Source organism: Aedes albopictus, chromosome 1, assembly GCF_035046485.1.
Source record: "Aedes albopictus strain Foshan chromosome 1, AalbF5, whole genome shotgun sequence".
Taxonomy (NCBI): Eukaryota; Metazoa; Arthropoda; class Insecta; order Diptera; family Culicidae; genus Aedes; species Aedes albopictus.
The window spans coordinates 315978352-315998757 of record NC_085136.1 but is presented as its reverse complement, the minus strand read 5'-3'; the positions used below and the strand labels follow the sequence as shown (position 1 = coordinate 315998757).

The following is a 20406-nucleotide window of genomic DNA, read 5'->3' as shown; positions in this document are numbered from 1 at the left end:
TATTTGCATCGGCCTAATCTGAGCTTTCTATCAAAAATTGATTTTTGGAGTGAAATGATAGCCTTTCGGTACAACTTTGTTGTACGAGAAAGGCAAAAAACAATGCTCAAACATCTCATTGACCTATCCAAATTCCTGTGTGGTAGTGGTTTGTGTTCAGATTTCCCGTGTTAATCTATCTGTAAGAACTTTGTAAACATCTTTTGTTCCCACGTATATGGATAGGCTTGCATTAGGTTTCGTGAGACATTTTTTGGACAACTCAATTAGTGGTTTCCAATGAGAGTATATTACAGGTGGGGAAGAAGAAGAGATGGCTATGTATTAGTAAGCGAAGAAAAATGTAAACACAAATAGTGACGTCACTATTTGACACACGTTCTTATGGGAGCTCGCTTTGCTTGTAGTAGTGACATGTTTTGCACCAAACACGGATCTCACGCACACGAAGTGTCTCTTCCACACCTTCATTAGACTCTCATTGGTTTCTGCTTTTAGTTAATAGTGTTGTGTATACGTACACGCTGCATTACTCGAACACCACTTGAGTTACTGGTTGAAAATAGTAAACAAAGATCAGCTGTCTCCAGCAAAATCAAACGGCATATTTTCAACCAGTAGATTTGCATTAGTGTTCGTCACACCGCGCAGCGAAACCACTTTTGACTCGATCGAATAATTTGCATTAGTGTCAAACTGATGTTGTTACTTGAGTAGTTTTTTTCCTTGTCAAAAATTTGACATTCGACCCTGTGTACTAACAGCTTTATTTATCCAGTGTGGTGGTGTGTTGTGACAGGTTGTGATCGGTGAGCGGTGGCGGTGAAAATGTTGTGCTAGTGTCCCTGAGGATCCAAAACGGTATAGAATTCCGTCTCTGGAATCGAATCGGGAAGTTCTGGATCAGGAGCTGACGTGACGTTGCGTTCCAGTTGCTGTAGGAGTCGTATAGGAGTGCATTCCGGAGCTGCTGGTTCGAGTGATGCGGATTGTTGTCATCGGCTTGTTTTGATCGGTAAGTTTTAGGTGCAGTGGAAAGATTGTAATGGGAATTTTCACGCCATGAGTCGCACTTTGCATGTTTGTATTTATGTCAAGGTTCGCTTAGTTGAAAATTGGATTTGTGACCAAAATCAGAGCAGAAATCAGAGTGTTTCGAAATCCGTTAGATAAAGTGCGCTTGGTAGCGATTTCGATCTCTGCTATCCAGTGCCCGGGGGGTGATTAAAATTGAAATGTATGGTTCGTGCGCAAGTGGTAAATGTGTCAACTCATAACTGTAGGGTGGGTTTCTGTGTGAACCTGAATTGGGTTTTTAAATTAAGAAAAATGTATCGATTTTTTGATTTTATACGAAAGAGCACCTTTTTCTGAGCCACTATGATTTTTTTCAGATTTTTAGAACTTTATTTTGATACCTAAAATCAATTTTAAAGAGATTTTTTGAAATCACCTTTTGACAGCTGGGTAACTGTTTGACAGCTCCACCCAGTACAAAATGCGACGAGGGGTGATTCGACAAATTGCTCCCATATAAACTTCAAATTGATTTTTAAATAGGTTCCCGGGCACCAAAATTCATGAAAATTTGGATTTCGGCTCAGTTTCGCATGCAGATTCAGAATATGGAATTATCTCAACACCGCTAAAGAAGCCAATTGTGAGATTCGTGTGAAGACATTTTATTTGGGGCCTGGGCAAACTTCCAATGGAATCCAATGGAATGGGATATCTCTAGTAATCCAGTAATCTTCTAAGACTCCACCTGAAGTTGGTTATGGTTATGATTCCCTTGGAAGTTGTCTCTGTGGTTCTTCCAGGAGTGCAAGGAATCTCATTAGATTCCTAATGGAATCCTTTTAGGATTCTCTAAAAATTCTTTCTGGATTTTTTTTCCAGAACTCCTTAAAGTATTCCTTAGCAAATTTTGTGTACGATTTTTTTAGGGATTCCTCCTGAAGGATTGGGAATCTTCCATTAATTGTTTCCAAGATTTCAGCAGGAATTCCTTCTGAGGTTCCTCCAGGAGTTCCTTCTGAAAATCCTCTGGAAGGAGGCTCAGTGGTTTTATTAGGAGTTTCTTACGGTATTCATCAAAGTGTCCACCACCCCCCCCCCCCCTTTCTATTTGAGTTTTCCACTTTTTGAAATTTCTCCAGGAGATTTTGTTTTGTGTTAATGACCAGGAGTTCAATGTGGGATTCCTCAAAGAGTGTTTTCCATCATTCCTCTTCAAGTTTCTTCTGGGCATCCACTTTTTGAGAATTCCTTCTTCTAAGATTCTTTGAGGAATTCTTTCTGGGATTCCTCCAGAAGTTTATTTAAAGACTCGCACAGTTTTTTCACGAGAAGGCATTCCAAGAGATATCTCGGAATCTTAGGGGAATTCCGCAACTCCTGGAGGAATCCGAAGAGCGAATTGTTGGAGGAACCCCGGAATGGTTTCTTGGTGGAACGAATTCCTGGAGGAATCTTGAGAGGAATGGTGGAATCTCAGAAGGTGTTCCTGTAGAAATCTCGGTAACAAATCTCAGAAATAGCTCCTTGAGAAATTCCAGGAGAAATTCCTGAAAAAAATTGTGGAGCCTCGTGGTCGTGCGGTTAGCGTCACCAAGCGTATAACCGTTCCATGCCATGGGGTGAGGGTTCGATTCCCGCTCCGAGCAATGAAACTTTTCGCAAGAAATGTTTCTTACTCGTATCCACTGGTGCTCGTAATATATGTCGTGTCCGTTGTCTAGTGTTAAGTTTCGTTCAGTCTGTACAGCCTCTGGCTGAAGACGGTATCTGTGTCTTTTTAAAAATTTCGAAACTCCTGAAAAAAAACCCCGAATGAATTCTCAAGATTTCAACCTCTAGGAATCTCAGGAAAAGCTCCAAGAAGAATCCCAGTGAGAACATCTGAATAAATTCTAGAAAGTTCTCGAAGAGAAATCTTGAAAAAAATTGTTGGAGAAACCGAGGGAGGTAATCCTGAAGGAATCAGAGGAAGAATAACTGTGAGAAACCTTGAAGGCATTCCTAGGAGAATCGCGAAAGAAAAACCTGGAGGAATCCTATAAGCTGTTCTTAGGGAAACCCCACCAGTTAGTCATAAAGTAGCGCACTTCTCCAGAATTCCCCTCCCAACCCAAATAGCGCATCGTAACACAGGTGATGGGTTTGCGTGTTCGTTCAGGACAACACGTTTGCTGCATATTTCTCGACAGTAAAAAGGAGTGAATATGAATGGAGAGTGGCGAATATACGGACCTCTGAAAAATAACTTGGACAGTAGGCTTGCAAACTGGAAACAACTCATCTTAACTTTGACTTTCTTTAGAACACTTTTGTTTTTTCGCGACTTTGATTCAATTACTTCTTTTATAAAAACGTATAATTCATTAAATGTTTTTTTTTTTTCGCAGCATCTGAATTGAAGTTACCTCGACGTAATGGGAATAATCTCTGGAAGTGGCATAATATCCATAGGCGACAAGGCGGACAGTAACTATTGATACTGTTGGAATGCGCAATGAAACAGCAATTGATAATGTAGCAGTGTGGAGTGTATATTGTTCGCCATCTGTAAAATAGCCGGACAGATGCCAGCGTAAGCTGAAGTGCTCATTAGCTACCCCTCGTGGACGGTACAGGCTAACGATGCAAAATCCCGTAGCTAGCTGAACAAAGCACCGCCGTCCACACAAGAGGGGGGCCTTTCATCAGCGAAAGCTGGTTAGGGTTTGAGCACTTTGCGGCTGGATGGCGAACCAAATGGGTAAGCAGGGAAAATAATTTGGGTTTTGGGATATTTTTTATTTTTAGGTGAAATTGATGAAATAACAGTGAAAGCGCTTCACCGGCATTCACAGATGTGACATTTGATTTGGTTTATCGATGACCATGATATCGTGCATGTGAGATACGTCATGATGCTCCCAAGCGCGATAGGAAAGGAACAAGGTATGGTCTGGTGTAAGGTGAGTAGACAATTCATTCGGTGAACGACTAATAGTTGCTATATAGAAGCAGATAAAGTTTTCTCTCTAATCCAACCTGTACCCTTATCCAGTTTTTGAGAGTACAGTTGAGATTCATGTATTCCTACTTTGTATCTTTCTATCTACATTCTCTCTCTCTATCTACTTTCTCTCTCTCTCTCTCTTCTACATATACAACTCATGTTCATATGTTCATAGCCATCGCTAGAACCAGAAACGAATTGAAAAAGTTGGCTAGGCTAACTGGAGACCCCCGCTGTGTTACGCTTCCTACAAAAATTAAAAATTCCTTATACAAAAGTTGTTACGTGGGGGTGTGAGGGGAAATTGGGAAATTTTGCGTTATGTAATATGTGAATGAAACCATGCGTAATCGTATCTAATTGCGTAATAACCTATTAAGGATTGATATACTGGTAATTCAAGGACTCATATGAATTCTTATTACAGATCCATTTCTCTAATGTAACATAGTTTTGCATCTAGCATTATTTCCCGGGGTTTTCTTTGATGTCATTGTAGAAAGTAACTTGAAGACGTGTGTCTTCAGCTTCAGTGGTGGTTAAAACTAGAATACATTCATTTCTGACAATCTTAAACTCTATAACATTCATGGCATACTACGACTTCACTTTTGTTCAGTCTCCCAACACTCCTCCTGAAGTCATAGTGATTCCCATGCAACTTCGGAAATACTCCAACTTCGGTTTCTGCAATGGCTTCGTTAGTCCGTCAGCTATCTGCTAATCCGTACTCACGTAGGCCAGGTTGACAACTCCACGATCGAGGGCTTCTCTGATGTAGTGATGTCGAATGTCAATATGTTTTGTGCGGGGATTGTACCCGCCATTCGTCGCTATCGCTATGCAGTTTTGGTTGTCGCAGTTTATCTGGATTGCCTGCGTCTCTCCAAACAAACTTGAGATACCGCGCCACCAGGATGCTTCTTATACGGCGGCCGATACCGCCATGTACTCCGCTTCACACGTCGACAGTGCAACTATTGGTTGCTTTTTGCAGGACCACGATATCGCTCCTCCTGAAGCAAGGAAAGCGTATCCGCTTGTGGATTTCCGCTGCTCTGGATCCGATCCCCAGTCAGCATCGCAGTACCTGACGACCTCCAGGTTGGCGTCTCGCTTGTAATGCAACTTCTGCTTCGATGATTCCCGAAGGTATCGGAGAATGTGTAACACGGCTATCCAGTGCTTCGGACCAGGGTTTTGGTTGAACCTGCTGAGGACGTTGACCGCGAACAGAATGTCCGGCCGGGTGCACTGGGCCAGATACATGAGGCATCCAACTGCCTCCTGATATGGAACGTCCTTCATCGCGGCGACCTCTTCGTCGGTCTTTAGCGGCATTTCTACCCCAGATTTACAAACGGGATGTCATTCGGGTTTGGTTTGGTAGATCACCGTAACGCAAAATGAAAAGGTGATCTACATATGCTACGGAGTCCTTAAAGTTTTCCTTCAGTTTTAATATGATTCTAAAGTAATGTTAAATAAATGAACGGGGTTCTAGATCGACTATCTTTTCCCTAAACCCTTTATCCATAGGGTCACCTGATATCTGGATTGGGGATCCCTGTATTGTGGAGTGTTATTCTCTTCTGCTCGGGGAAAGGCACATATAATGTAGTCAAATTTTGGACAGACTTAATCAATAATTGAAATTATTTTTTTTTGTCATGAAAAACTAGGAAGTTCACCCGTCGTTCAAGGGTCACTACTCTTTTGTTTACACAGGATAATATTATATCAGCGGTTTACGCTATTTAATGAGTTCCATTATTGTATTATTCACACTTGTTCTATCATTACTGTGGTAGCACAACAGCCCATTTGGCTCTTCAGCTTCAATGTCGTGCGCGCTTTTTGTGCACTACAACCAGCGCGCACGATTTCGGAGCTGGCGGTCTAAATCGCTTACATGAGCAACACTAGTTTTTATAATTTTATTATTATATCGTATTTTATTATCAGGTTGATATTGAGCATTATTCTATAAATAACTAACAAAGTAATGGATATGTTATCAGCAGTTATTTTACTGTTCATACAATTTTATAACTTGCTTTGTTATGATTTAGAAATTATAACTCCTTTTGTTTTCAGATTGTTATCAATAACTCATTCATTTCAAAATTTGTTATTGAAATATTATACAAATTCGCTATTATTAAGTTGTTATTGAAACTAACAAAACGTGTTATTTAGCTGTTCTTCCAGGAACATTTTTTTGTTATGATTTTTGTTATTTTGCCGCTTATGACAGGCAAGTTTATAACATGATATGTTATGCTAATAACATGGAAATAACTTCTTCGGTTACTCAGTTATTTTGCGAAAATAACATACTTTATTATGCTGTTGCTATTCCCTTCTGCTCGGGAACAAGCTAAGATATAACTTTTTACACATTCACAGATCACTTTGCGGTCTTCGATAAAGTTTTTTCTGCACATTCTAGGTTATATTTTATTGACCGTTAAAAACAAGAACGTAGTGAGTATAGTGAGACGTCTGTTTGTATGTGGGTTTAATATGTCAAGATTTTGTTCTCTTTCACATATTAATCGCTTGCATTTATTTTATTTATTTCGTAGTTCCGGCGAAGCATCAAACCCTGGTTGTGTAACCCTACCAGTAGTCTCTAATGTGGTATGAGCCAATTTTCTAGTTGACCGTTCCTCTCTCTCTCTCTCTTCTTGGCGTAACGTCCTCACTGGGACAAAGCCTGCTTCTCAGCTTAGTGTTCTATGAGCACTTCCACAGTTTTTAACTGAGAGCTTCCTCTGCCAATGACCATTTTGCATGTGTATATCGTGTGGCAGGCACGAAGATACTCTATGCCCAAGGAAGTCAAGGAAATTTCCTTTACGAAAAGATCCTGGACCGACCGGGAATCGAACCCGTCACCCTCAGCATGGTCATGCTGAATACCCGTGCGTTTACCGCCTCGGCTATATGGGCCCTGTTGACCGTTCCTCAGGTTATTAAAAAGCCGTGATGTGATGTGTCGCATGGTACATTTGGTTACTTTCCGGAACAGGTTCCGGAGCACCACCGGGTCTCCCAAATATAGTCTGAGACAATATCATTGCTAACGTACATCAAGTTACCTAAAAAACCACGATTTGATTTATCTTATGCATGGGTACAAATCACTTTTACATTTGACCACTTCCAGTGGGACACCCAGAACTAGTTTCGGGACACTAGCGGTTGTCTAAAATATGGTCTGAGGCTATGTTCTTACGAATCGATCATCGTGTTATCAAAAAAGGGTCTCCAGTTGGCCTAGTGGTTAAGGCTATGAACCGCCAATCCGGAAACGGCGGGTTTGATTCCCGTTCCGGTCGGGAACATTTTCTCGACTTCCTGAGCATAGTGTATCATTGAACTTGCCTCACAATATACAAATTCATGCAATGGCGGGCAAAGAAAACCCTTCAATTATTAACTGTGGAAGTGCTCTAAAGAACACTAAGTAGAAGAGAGGCAGGCCAAGTTCCAATGCGAACGTCGAGCTATAAAGAAGAAGAAGAAGTTATCAAAAAAGCTGCTATTTGATGTACTGTCAAACCCCGCGTATTCATCACTCCTTAATAAGACACTTTTTAACTTGTACCCCGCTTATTCGAAATTTGTTGAATTAAAAAATGATCAGTGTAATACACTGTAAATACGAATGATACGATATTGTGATGTTACTTACACCCGCAGCGGCTCCTCGTGCAGCTGCTACTTTCGAAAGTTCTAATTTGGTGCATTCCGACACCTGATCCGTTTGGTGATTAACCGCAGTGAACCTCGGAAGCCAACAATCGCAAAATGTACAAGCTATCAATTCGTACCACCACAATATCTGTAAGATTTGTGTTCAAAAACAAATCATACAATCTAAACAAAACTAAAATAGAGTTAGTTTATCGAATTGCAAGTTTACACAGGTAATTTGACAGCAATCATTGTCGAATTAGCGTGGTTTTATGGTACGACACGCATGGATTTGATTCAATTTCACATTTACAACTTTCGGTTCACATTTTACCACTTACCGATTGTCCCTGATGTGGTGTTAGATTAGTTTCATGCAATTTATTAATCAGTTCTACTAAAAAGTCGCAAATTGATGTAATGCATGTATGGGTTTGGTTCATTCGTGCATTTCGCCAGTTCCGGCGAGGCACTCGAATCTGGTTCCGGAACACTACTGACCTGAGACTATTTTCTTGCTGACCGTTCTTCGCGTTATCGAAGAAGCCGTTATTTAGTGTGCTGCGTGTATGCGTTTGGTTTTTTTCTACATTTGACCACTTCCGTCGGGGCACCTGGAACCGGTTTCGGCACACTATTGGTTTTCCAAAGTATGGTCTATGATTTTTTTGTTAACCCTCTAATACCCAAATTTTTGATTTTGTTCTAAATATCATTTTTCGTCGTCTAAAATCGATTTAAGCATGTTTTGGAAGATGAATCTTTTTAATTCTCGATTTTGTAAATTTCGGTTTTTGATTTTTCTAATTTTTATTTTTGAACATCCCCCCACTTTTATATTTTTCCTGGAAGCCTTTTCGGGATGCGGATTTTTTGAGACGAAAACATTTTAAGATTTTATGACTATTGTTGAAATTTTAATATTTTAATTTTTTTTCATGTAAAGTTTTATTTTCCATATAATTTTGAGGAAAATAATTTTAGATTGTATTCGACTCCCTTAAACTCTTTTACTATGATAGAATGATTTGGGAAAAATTCAAAATATGTGATTTGTAACGTTTCAATACAAAATAAACAATGACTTCTGAAAGGTGACTAAAAAATCAATTTTTCAATGATTTTAAAAAAAATGTAAATACGCTTTAAAAGGCACCAAAAACCATTTTGAGATATACAGAACAGTCCTAAATGTCAGCCAAAAATATAAAAATTTTGATTGTCCACGAAACAAAAATTACAAAAATGCTCAAACTATACCCCGTCTAAAGGCGGGATTGGGTATTAGAGGGTTAATTGTTCATCAGCTTACCTCAAAAGTCATTAAATGTGTCGAATTTATGGGTTTGGTTCTCCTTTACATTTGACCACTTCCGATGGGGCAACCGTAATCGGTTGCGGAACACTACCGGTTGTCCCCAATATGGCCGGATTTTTTTTTTGTCAAATCAAGATGCCTTAAAATCCGCGATTTGATGTGTCGCTTGCATGGGTTTGGTTCCCTTTTATATTTAGCCATTTCCGGCGGGACACCCGGTACCGGTTCTGGATCACAACCGATTCAGATATGTTCTGAAAATATTTTCCTGCTTACTGTTCATCAGGATATAAAAAAAGCCACGATTTGATATGTCCCTTGCATGGGTTTAATTAACTTTTATACTTTGCCACTTCCGGCGGAACATCTGGAACCGGTTCCGATATGGTCTGAGAATGCTTTCGTGCTTACTGTTCATCAGGTTATCGAAAAAGCTTTGGTTTGATATGTCACATGCATGGTTTTATTTCAGTTTTATATTTGGCCACTTCCGACGGGACACCCGGAACCGGTTCCGGGACACAACCGGTTCAGATATGGTCTGAGAATATTATCCTGCTTACTGTTCATCAGGATATCAAAAAAGCCACTATTTGATATGTCGCATGCATGGGTTTGGTTAACTTTAATACTTGGCCACTTCCGGCGGGACATTTGCAACCGGTTCCGGAACACTACCGGTTCCGATATGGTGTGAGAATGTTTTCCTGCTTACTGTTCACCACGTTATCGAAAAAGCCGCGGTTTGATATGCCGCATGCATGGGTTTAGTTCACTTTTATATTTGGTCACTTCCGGCGGGACACGCGGAACCGGTTCCGGGACATTACCGGTTCATATATGGTCTGAGACTATTTTTCTGCTTACCATTCATCAAGTTATCGAAAATGCCGTAGTTTGATGTGCCGCATGGATGGGTTTGTAGCATTTTCATATCTGGCCCCTTCGTGGGGTACCGGTCCGGAACACCTAAATGGCCATAACTCCGGAACGGCTGGACCGATCTGAACCATTTTCAATAGGAAACAATGGGACCAGATTCCGCGTCGAATGAACCGTCGGTCAATAAAATCGGTTGAGGTTTACTGCCTAAAAGTGATGTGAGTTTTTTTGTACACACACATACACACACACACACATACACACACACACACATACACACACACAGACATCACCTCAATTCGTCGAGCTGAGTCGATTGGTATATAAGACTTGACCCCTCCGGAGGCTCTATCAAATTTTCGTTTTTGGAGTGAACATATAGCCTTTCGGTACACCTCGGTGTACGAGAAAGGCAAAAAAACAAGCTCACGCCGATTACGCCGCCCCTGCCACCCCCAAATAGGTGCATAGACCTAAATATCCCACACACTCCAATATAAAAATTTAATTAAAAAGATGCATTTCTCCCCGCACTTCTATTCGGACAACTGCCAGGGTGATTGAATTTCAATTTACGCCAATATCAATGCCCATCGTAACTAACGCGCAAAATTTCGGAAGCTAGAAAAATCGCACCATACATTACTGACCTGGTTTTATGAATCATCGCTCATGTGACGACGGACGGATGGTCGGCCGGGGCAACGATCGCGCAGCGATACGTTGTTCATGATCGTACACGTTGGGTCCGGTTGGTGTGGTACAGTTTTGATTACGCTTGGTTGGGTTGACGACAATAACGATGATGATGGTAATGATGATAATGACGAGTAGGATAGGTAGAGTACTAGGTTTTGGACTTTGAGTATTTACTTTTGGTAGGGTTTTGGATACGCCCAAGTTGGTTCGGGCATTGTTAGGAAGTATCGTGACTATTTCGGCAAGACGAGAATGCTGGTAGGAGTTTTAGACACGCCCAAGCTGGTTCGGGCATTGCTAGGAAATTTAGGCTATAAATACTGAGGCTTTGGCTTCAGTCGGGGGGAGTTCAGTTTCAACGTTAGAGTAGGCAGCATATCGGATAAGTCTTGAGATCCCATGTGGGACACCTCTAGATACTGTCCTAAGGCTGTAGGTAGGACTTAGTAGTCGGGTCAAGAAGAAGCTAGAAGTGTCTCTTGATTGTTAAACTTAGTAGTTCGGTGAAGAAATACAGAAAATGTTAAGGTGATATAAGAAAAAGTGAATCGTTGTAATATAAGATAAGTGATGGTTTGTGATAGGTACTTCAATATAGTTTATTATAAAGATGTCGTCGGACTGTAATGAAATGAAAGATCTCACATTCCGTGTAGTGTTTAATGCAGCCCCTGGACGGTACAGGGCGCTTCATAGGGAGTACATACGGCGTGATTCTGGAGTCGGCACCGCTGCTTCAATTTACTATGAACGCCGCCGCCGGTGAAATCTACTTCGGCGCACACGTCTATATGCAACCAAGCGAACTGTACCGGTTCACAGTAATCAAAACACAATCTTATAAATACACCATAAATATCCTTTATCCATGGATCGCATCACCGACCACAGGATGTTCCCGTTACCACATCCTTCCCTTCTATCAAACACCCTATCCGTGCTGGTTGTGAGGACGCAGTGCTTTTGGTATTTAACAGCAGCAACCATAACACACTAGCATTTGTTTCCCAACTGACTGTAAGGACTTGGCCAGCGCCGTTGTGGATAAAAAAATATGACCTGCTTAAATTTCACTTGCAATCTGATATCAGATCAAATCATCACAGAGGAGTAATAATATACATGTAGCCAGTCTAAGTTCTAACTTAAGCTAAGCTTAGAAAATCGTTCAGGCGCTGTCCATCATAAACTACGTAGACTTAATTTTGCAATCTCAGACCACGCCCCTCCCCCCTCGTAGACTTTCATCCATACAAAATTTTCGAAATTTGTAAGGACCGTAAACTTTGGCCGGACCCCCCGTCCCCCCCTCAGAGTCTACGTAGTTTATGGACAGTCCCTCATCATGTAGCGCTAGTGTTCTTATAGGTTGGCAATGTAATATTAGCATCGCAGACCTAGCGTCATATATCACTTCGAAGGATTCTGATTTCGACTAAGTGATTCAGAAGAAAATTAAAGTCTTCCCATAGAAAAACATTCATTTCGAAATTCGCTGGAGATTCTGTTTTTGGGAGCAACGAGCTTGATATAGTCGTTGTATATCTCACGTTTTAGACCATTACGTAGGATATTAAATTATTTATTTCGAAATTGTCATATACCGTAGCACTTGTGTGCTGTGAAGCTATCAGTTTGGTTCAAGCATCATATATTTATATGTGTTTCCTTTAGCAATATCTTTGGGATTTCCTTTTTAGTAATTACCTTAGAATCCCGTGCAGTGTTGCTTTGGGGATTTCTTTGAGAATCCCTTCGGCAATTACACTGAGAACTCTTTCTTCAATGCCTTTGGGAATTCCTTAAGCACTTTCTTTCTGAATCCTCTTAGCATTAGTTTTTGAAAATGTCTCTGACAATACCTTTGAAAACTGTGTCAGTTATTATGGCGAAAATTAATTTCAAAATTCCTATGGTAAAAATTTTCATTAATAATATTTAGAATTCCTTTTAGAAATTTCCTGGAAAATTTCTTCGCCAAATGTTTTAAGAAATATTTGGGTATCCCTTTTGGAAACTTGCTAAATATATTCTTGTAGATAATGTTTCGGCAATGGCTTTGGGGGCAAATTTGGGAATTTCTTCTGATTTTTTTTTCTGATTACCTTTGACATTTTTTATGGAAAACCCTGCAGAAATTACTATGGAAATTTCTATGAACCACTCTTCTGGAAACAATTTTGGCAATTCCTATGATTTTTTGGGCATTTTTTTCAGCATTTTATTCATAAACTGATTCGGAAAATTTCCTGCAAATTACTCTGTGAAATCCCTTTGAAATTCTATGGAAATTCTTTTGCGGATAATTTTCGGCAATTTGATTGGGAATCTTTATGAGTTGTCTACTTTCATCCAATAATTCTACATCTCAATTGGAAGAAGGCCGATAACATAATTTGAAAACAAAATTGACTTCGGCATTGCAGGGAATGTTACCTTTGTTATTTTTGGCATTACTTGGCGCACCCATGTGTATCAAGAAAATTTCCATCGATTTTCTTTAAAACCTTTCCAAATAAAAAATAATAGCTCATTACGCTTTCAAACAATTATCTTTATTGAAATTTTCTTAAAGTGTTCCTTCGGAAATTCTACAAGTGATTCCACCGAAAAAAAACTCCTAAAAGCTTGCATGGAACGCTTCTGAAAATCATTCGTTTCTTAAGAAATTCCAGAATGATTTTTTTTTTCTGGATATGTTTTTAAAAGTTCTCTAAGGATTATATAAATAATTATTTTGCATTCACTCCGATATGTCTCCGATTTTATTTTCAGTAGATCTCCCAACAATTCTTTAAGAAGTTCCACCAGAGACTCCTTTTTTCCAAAATGTCTTCAAAATATGCCGCATGGATTGTTCTCTATGAATTCATTTGGAGTTTTTTATAGGAAAGAAAATAGACATTCCTCCTGGATTTTTTTTAGAAATTCCCTTATGGATTCATCCGGAAATTGAAAAAAAATGTCTTGGAACATCTTGGATGGATTTTTCCAGATTTTATTTCAATTCCTCTTGAAAACTTTCCATGAATTACTTCACAATTTCCTCCAGCGATTTTTTTAAAAATCTTCAAGGGGCTCTTTTGTAATTCTTCCAGGAAATCCTTCAAATATTTGTCCTTGTACCATGTAAACAACTTGGAAAGGGCTTAAAAAAGTCCACGCTTGTTTTGGTACACAAATTGCGTTTAGTTTGAAGCGATTATTCACAGAAATAGTGATTTGATTGATTTGTTTTTATTAAAGAGGCTTTCAGCCCTTGGCTGGTTCGTCTCTAAATAAATCGTGGTATTTAATAGACATTTTGTAATTTCCCCAAAACTTCTTGAAAATATGTCAGAATATCGAATAAACTAGTATTTTTTGTCAAGAAGAATTATGGAGTTGCAAATTAGAGTATGGTCTATAACTTCATTGTTGAAGTATCTGTCAAAATTTTCGTTTATGTTCTGGGTGTTTTTTTTTTAGAATTTCTTGTCAATATTTAAAACGTATTAGAAGTTTTACAAAATCTCCAGAAATGCTCAAGTTATTTTTCTAGTTTTCACTGTTTTGGCTTAAAATTAAATATGCTGTTTCCCCTAAAGTTAGGCATTAAAAAAAATGAAACCTTAATCTTTGCATTATTACTGTGGTTTTGTAACTACATTATGATCCAACAAAACATTGCTGTTTTTTCTTGTTTTAGCAAGAATTTAAAAGAAAATCTTCGATAGTTCACAAAAAGGCACTTTTTTTATCAAAGCAACAAAAACTCAGACAACCATGGAATTTTTTTTAAGAAATCTCACAAATATTGAAACACAACTAAATGTTCAGACCAATACAACCAATGATAACTTGTATTTTAGGAAAGCATAGTCGTTATCCAAAAAAAATTAAATCATATTAAAGACATTAATTACAAAAATAAATCATTATACGTTTCAAAAAAATAGAAACAAAACCAATATATTTTTTTTTCTAATGTACACGTGGAAATTGTGGGAGAGGAGGAAGAGTAAAGCGTTAAAAAGCAAAAACTACGTTATTTCTGGCCACGTGGTACAAGGACGGCCTCTCATAGAATTTCCGCGAAAATTTTTCCTCTGTTTTCTTTTTTCTCCAAAAATTGCCAATGTGATTCTTTCAGAGATTTTTTAAGAAAATCTTTCTGGGGTTCATTATAACATTACTCCAAAATAATAATTTCTTTTTCATAAGACATCATTCAGAAATGCCTGGAGATACTTATACAGTCGACTCTCCACATGTCGATGTTTTACATCTCGATATCTCTCCCTATCTCGATGGTTTGGTCGGTCCCTTCAATCTGCATACATTTTACCCTTCTACATGTCGATATCTCCTTATCTCGATATCTCTGTATCTCAATGCGATCTCGTTCGTTTTTGTTCGAGATTTTCTCTCCATATGTCGATATGCCCGTTTTTACAGGTTGCTAGATCTCGTTTCTTAGGTGCAAAACATTCTGTGAAGGTGAAGTGACATCTGTTTGTTGACGGTTTTCCTAGTTACGGACGATTTTTCAATCTAGTGTGCACTACAAATTTATTCTTGAGTTCGATCTCTCCCTATCTCGATGGTCCCTTCAATATCGAGATGTAGAGAGACAACTGTATGGCCTTATCCTAGAATTCCTTAAAAACCTTCGAATAATCCAGTCAAATATTGCTCGATTGATTCTTTTAGAAATTCCTCCAGGAGTTCTTTGAAAATATCATTCATGTACTCCTTCAGGAATTCCAGGGATTTTTCGAGACATCCATTCGAGTCTCCATTGAAATCCCCGATTGTCTCCCGGATTTTTTTTTCCAGAATTTCTTCAGGGATTCTTCCACAGATTCTTGAATGATTTCTTGCAGTGGTACCTGCAGAAATTTTTCCAAGGATACGAAAATTGCTTCCGAAACTCCTATGGGTATTGTTTGTTTTTTTTTTTAGAAACTTCTCCAGAATTCCCCCAAAAATACATGTAGTAATTTCCAAAAATTCTTTAGGAATTTTTCCTAAGAATTTGTATAGCAACTTCATTGCAAACTTCCCAATAAATTTTCCGTTGAATATTTTTGCAGGCTTATCCATTTGTTTCTCCAGATATTCCACGGATTCGTTCACTCGTTCCTTCAGAAGTTTCTTTAAATAGTCAAGAGATTTCAAATAAGCTTTCTCAGAGATATCCTATAAACATCTCCAGAATCCTTTCAGGAATTTTACAAGGATTTCCCCAAAAGGTCCCTTGGATTGATTCTGATATTACACCAGAGGTTCTATCAATTATTTCTACTTTTTTAGTTTTTTTTAGTATTACATCTGTTTGTCTTTAATTTCAGTAATATCAAGGACAAACCAACGTTACACTGGCATTTCCATCTCATAAAACTCTGGATCCCGGTTAGATAGAGAATTGGTGTTTTTGACCAAATTGTTTGGCTGATTAAGGACTTATATATTTAATTTTATTTTGAAATTCCACTACTACACTTGAATTCTTTAAGTGTCGTTAACGCTTTAACCCGGGAGCGGTAACGTCGTGTGCTCACACCATAAAAACCGCACGCTTGGGTAGCCGAAACGCGACTTCTCGAGAGGTAACTGCTGGATCGTGAATATGTGAAATCCGTTTAGATTTTTGCAAGATCTCATTGCATTTTGTGTTTGTTTAAATGTGATGATGACTCACTGTACGACAACCCTCAATCCAAATTGATGGGAAAAAATGAACGTCCGAATTGAAGCAATCCAACCGTGGGTTTTCCTATTTTTCCCACTCCTATCCCACATCCAAACGAAGGACGATTTATAGAGTTGTTAAAAACTCTTTCGATTTCCATTCTTTCAATCGTTGCGTCGTCAGTTTCCTAGGAAGTGGAAAAGGGGATGTGAGATTTTTTCCTTCATTCTTGAATCTAGTATCCCGTCCACCGTCCGTCCTTGATGTGATTGATGCTGGATGACTTCCTCTCCACCGTGGAATTTGGTTCATTTCGCGGAAGGTCACCCTTGTAGATTTGCGAAGGTGGTGGAGGAGGTGGTTGTTTGAGGCATGTTGGGGAGTATGGGATGTGAAACCTTGAATGAAATGTGGAAACGTTCGAAAACGGGATTGCTGGATTGTTACAAGTTCGGCGTGGGAATCTTGAGAAAATGCGAGGAATGGAAGAGGATTAAGGATTGGGGAATCGAACAGAAAAGGGTCTATTTCAAAATCGATTGATTTAATGGAGGAGAATGGATGCTATTTTTGGTTTACACGATGGATTGAACAGTCTTATTTTAGACGATTTTTTGCCAGAATTAGGCATTAAATTTCCTTGAAAACCCGTTTGGGTGTATTCAGATATCGGAATTTCGATTCAAAGATTTAGAAAATATCCAATGACCATGGGCAGACCTCTCCCTCTCATAACCTAGTGGTTTAAGAAATCACCTCAACATTGGAGTTCCAAATCATCCAGAATCATCTAGCTAGATCATGAAATCTAGTGTTCAGAACATGTATTCCTTGTATCGGCCCGTTCATAAACTACGTAGAACTGATAGCAAAGTCTAGGGTCTTTTCAAATTATCAAAACATGGGATGGATTAAAAATAAGTCTACGTAGTTTACGAACAGCACCAAACCACATCAAACCCCAACAGGCCACAGCTTGACCCAGGCAGTGCAATAAAATCCATTTCCTATCGATTTCGGGTATTGCTTTCAGCTTCAGCAACACACAAATGCACTCTACACAATTTCCGGCTTCCGAACCGTCGTTCGTCGGTCGTCGCTAGGGACAATGGAAATTCGCGGTAAAATTTCTTAAATTTCGCGGGCTACTATTGTGAATTTCGCGGCAATGTCGCGGTCCCATGTTTTCGACCATTTTGATGAAGAAAACTTCAATTTTGCATGTAAAATGAATAATTTATTTGGATTTATGAGGCGCAAAAATAAATTCATCGAAAAAGTAACCAATTTGACGAAAAATCTGTAAACAAGGATACATTTGATGCTATGAACTTTTATTATGCAGATACGAAATCGAAAATTATCCCAAACTGTCGAAAATCATCTGTCAATTGGTGATTAAAAATTTGAAATTTGAGGAAATATGTAAGGTATTTACACAGTTTTGTCCAATTTCGCGGCATTTCGCGGGATTTCTTAAATTTCGCGGCCAATGCCCAATTTCGCGGATTTCGCGGCTTCCGCGAAATCGCGAATTTCCATTGTTCCTAGTCGTCGCCCAGCCAGCAAGCACCGTCGTCCAGTCTGGGGCCATTGAAGCGTACAGCGAACGTCCCCTCCCTCCCGAAGTCCCCGTTCCTGTTCCGCCTCCTGACTCATGACCTAAACACAAAACTGCCGGTCAGACGGTCGGTCGGTGGTGGTCGAATCAATTTTTCATTCGATTGAAAAATAGCCATCAACGGTGTGTTCTTTTTTGGCTTCCTTCTGAGAAATTGATTTGTTCTTGTGGAGCTCGGTTTCGAAAACATGTACGGCATGAGTGGCTCTTTGCTAGAAGCGAGCTGACGAGCGTGACGAAACAATCAATTCGTCATACTTCTTCAAAAGTTTAAAAAGAGCGAACGAAAACAGCAATAACTCACCTTCAACGAGCAACACGTAACCTTTGTCATTTTTGGACAGCAACTCCAGCGCTTTGGCAGTCATCTCTTCCAGCGTTGGTTCGTCGGGCGCGTGTTCCAGTCGATAACTCATGTGATTTCCAGCAAACAGCCCGAGCAATCGATCAACTTTGCCAACGTCTACATTAGCCAGCTCCCGCCTATCGCTGACATACGCAGCTCGGTCTCCCTGCCGATCAGCTAGTTGCAGCCACTCACTCACCAAGTACCGCCCATCACGTCTTCTCCCAACCGACCCATGCTCCTCAATCGGTACTCCCGCCGGGAAGAAATGCCTCGACCCTCCTCCCAAAGCAACGGTCAAGTTCCTCCCCACATCTCCGTAAACCAACTGCCTAGCGATATCCACGCACTCCCCCGGGACATCTTCATCATCTTCCCAGTACCGTGCCCCGGACACGGCATACCCAACAGCCGGCGTAGCGTGCGTAATCCTCGTATTGGTCACGATCCCCGTCGAACGGCAGCTCAGCTGGGCGTACTTCAGAATCGACGTCAACCGGTTCTCCTCCTCCAAACTTCGCTCGCAGTTCATCAGCGGAACGTGTCCACTCACTGCTATCGTGCCGTAGTTGTTCTTCACTCCGGTAAGAATGGCCGCAGCCGTGCAACCCGAGTCCGAAACCTGGTAGTTGATGCAGTATGTCTTGGCCAAACCCGCGTACGGAAACTCTTCGAAGGATAGCGACAGCTGTTCACCGCCCATGTAGACTCGGGTTGCCGATTGGGTGGTAATGGACATGCCATCCGCTATGAAGATGATCACGTTTTTCGCCAGGTTGAGGTTCGGGTGATTCTTGGATAGCTGGTCAGCGACCAGCCGTTGACCGGAGTTGATCCAAAACTTCTGATCCAGTTCGTGGTAGGGTCCCTGCGGTGGTTCCCACTCGGGGTCGTCCATTGGATGCGTCGGGTACGGTGTTGGGGCTGGAGTTAGTTCCGGCTCGATTGGAAACGCGAAGATGCAGTTGGCGACGGCTGCGAGAAGTATGAGACACTTTGCACGACACATGTTCGTTCTGTAACTAGTTTGGAAGCAAGCAGCTCACTGCGCAGGGTTTATCCACAGTGGCTCAGACGAGTCGTCGTCGGTCGTCGTCGTTGTCCGTGTTATCAATGCAGTTGATATCCGAACAAAAAAGAAAACGGTTTGATAACGACATGATCAACGCAATGCTCGTTAAGCTCATGTGGATAAATTACATAGATAACCGTACAAGAAATTGGGAAATTAGGTTTTATTTTTAAGTTAAGAACGGCTTATCTTCGGTATCTATGCAGGATGGATAATGTGACGAGCTAAACCGCTTGTTGAGTTAAGTGTGGTCATGCCTTATGTCAGTGCTCAGAGTTTATCAATTGCGATACCATATTACAACGGATGTACGTTCAGTGCATTCATTCATAAATAGATAAACAGAGGAAGAAAGTGAAGATATGATAATCGTTTTTGACGTTCATACAGAGCCGGATAAACCCGAGACAGTTTGGAATTAGCGAAAATTTAGAATTACAGATAATCTACGACGTACCTTCGATATAGCTTGGTGTTATAATTTTGCCTGAAATAATTTCCTGATACACTACCAAATCACTTTAACCATAATTTGGTTGCAGTATTAGCCATGCTAAATAGAATCGGTTCAATATCTAAATTCAACATCTTCGAAGTTGCAGCAGGATGAGTCACTTGAAGAGTTTATGGGATACCATGAGGAATTTTGATAGGTATCAACGTAGTCCCCGGGTATTTCAAAGGGGTCTCCTGTGGGTTCAAAAGAAAATTCTTGTACTCTCAGGGGAGTTTGGGAATGATTTTAAGGAATTTCACGGGCATTCAGAGTGGCGTCCGAAAGCTTCATGGAGATTCCGGGTGTCTCAAGTAATTTCAGTGGAATCCTGGAGGTTCCAGATGACTTCGGAGCTCCATGGGGTTCAACCTGCTCCTCTGAGGTTTGATGGAGGATTCTGGGCGTTTCAGGGAGTATCATGAGGGTATGTCGGTTAACTTCAGGACAGTTCCCAGGAATTTCAAGGGGGCATCCGAGGGTTTAAATGAACTAACTTGATGTCCTCGAGGGGTTTTAAAGAAATCTCAGGGGTTTTATGGGATATCAGGATATCTCAGCGGGATAGGGGAGTTTCGAGGTCTCAAAGAAGG

The 20406-nt window shown here is 40.2% G+C and overlaps 1 protein-coding gene across 1 annotated transcript in view; it reads right to left on the bottom strand.

The window, feature by feature from the left end:
* Positions 1-19311, bottom strand: part of LOC109400258 (alkaline phosphatase, tissue-nonspecific isozyme) — a 37303-nt gene extending 17992 nt beyond the window's left edge. Inside the window, exon 1 of the mRNA XM_019672741.3 lies at positions 18207-19311. Within this exon, the coding sequence (XP_019528286.3) occupies positions 18207-19257 (1051 nt within the window). The 5' untranslated portion in view covers positions 19258-19311. The remainder of the gene's footprint in view (positions 1-18206) is intronic.
* Positions 19312-20406: the final 1095 nt, after the last annotated feature.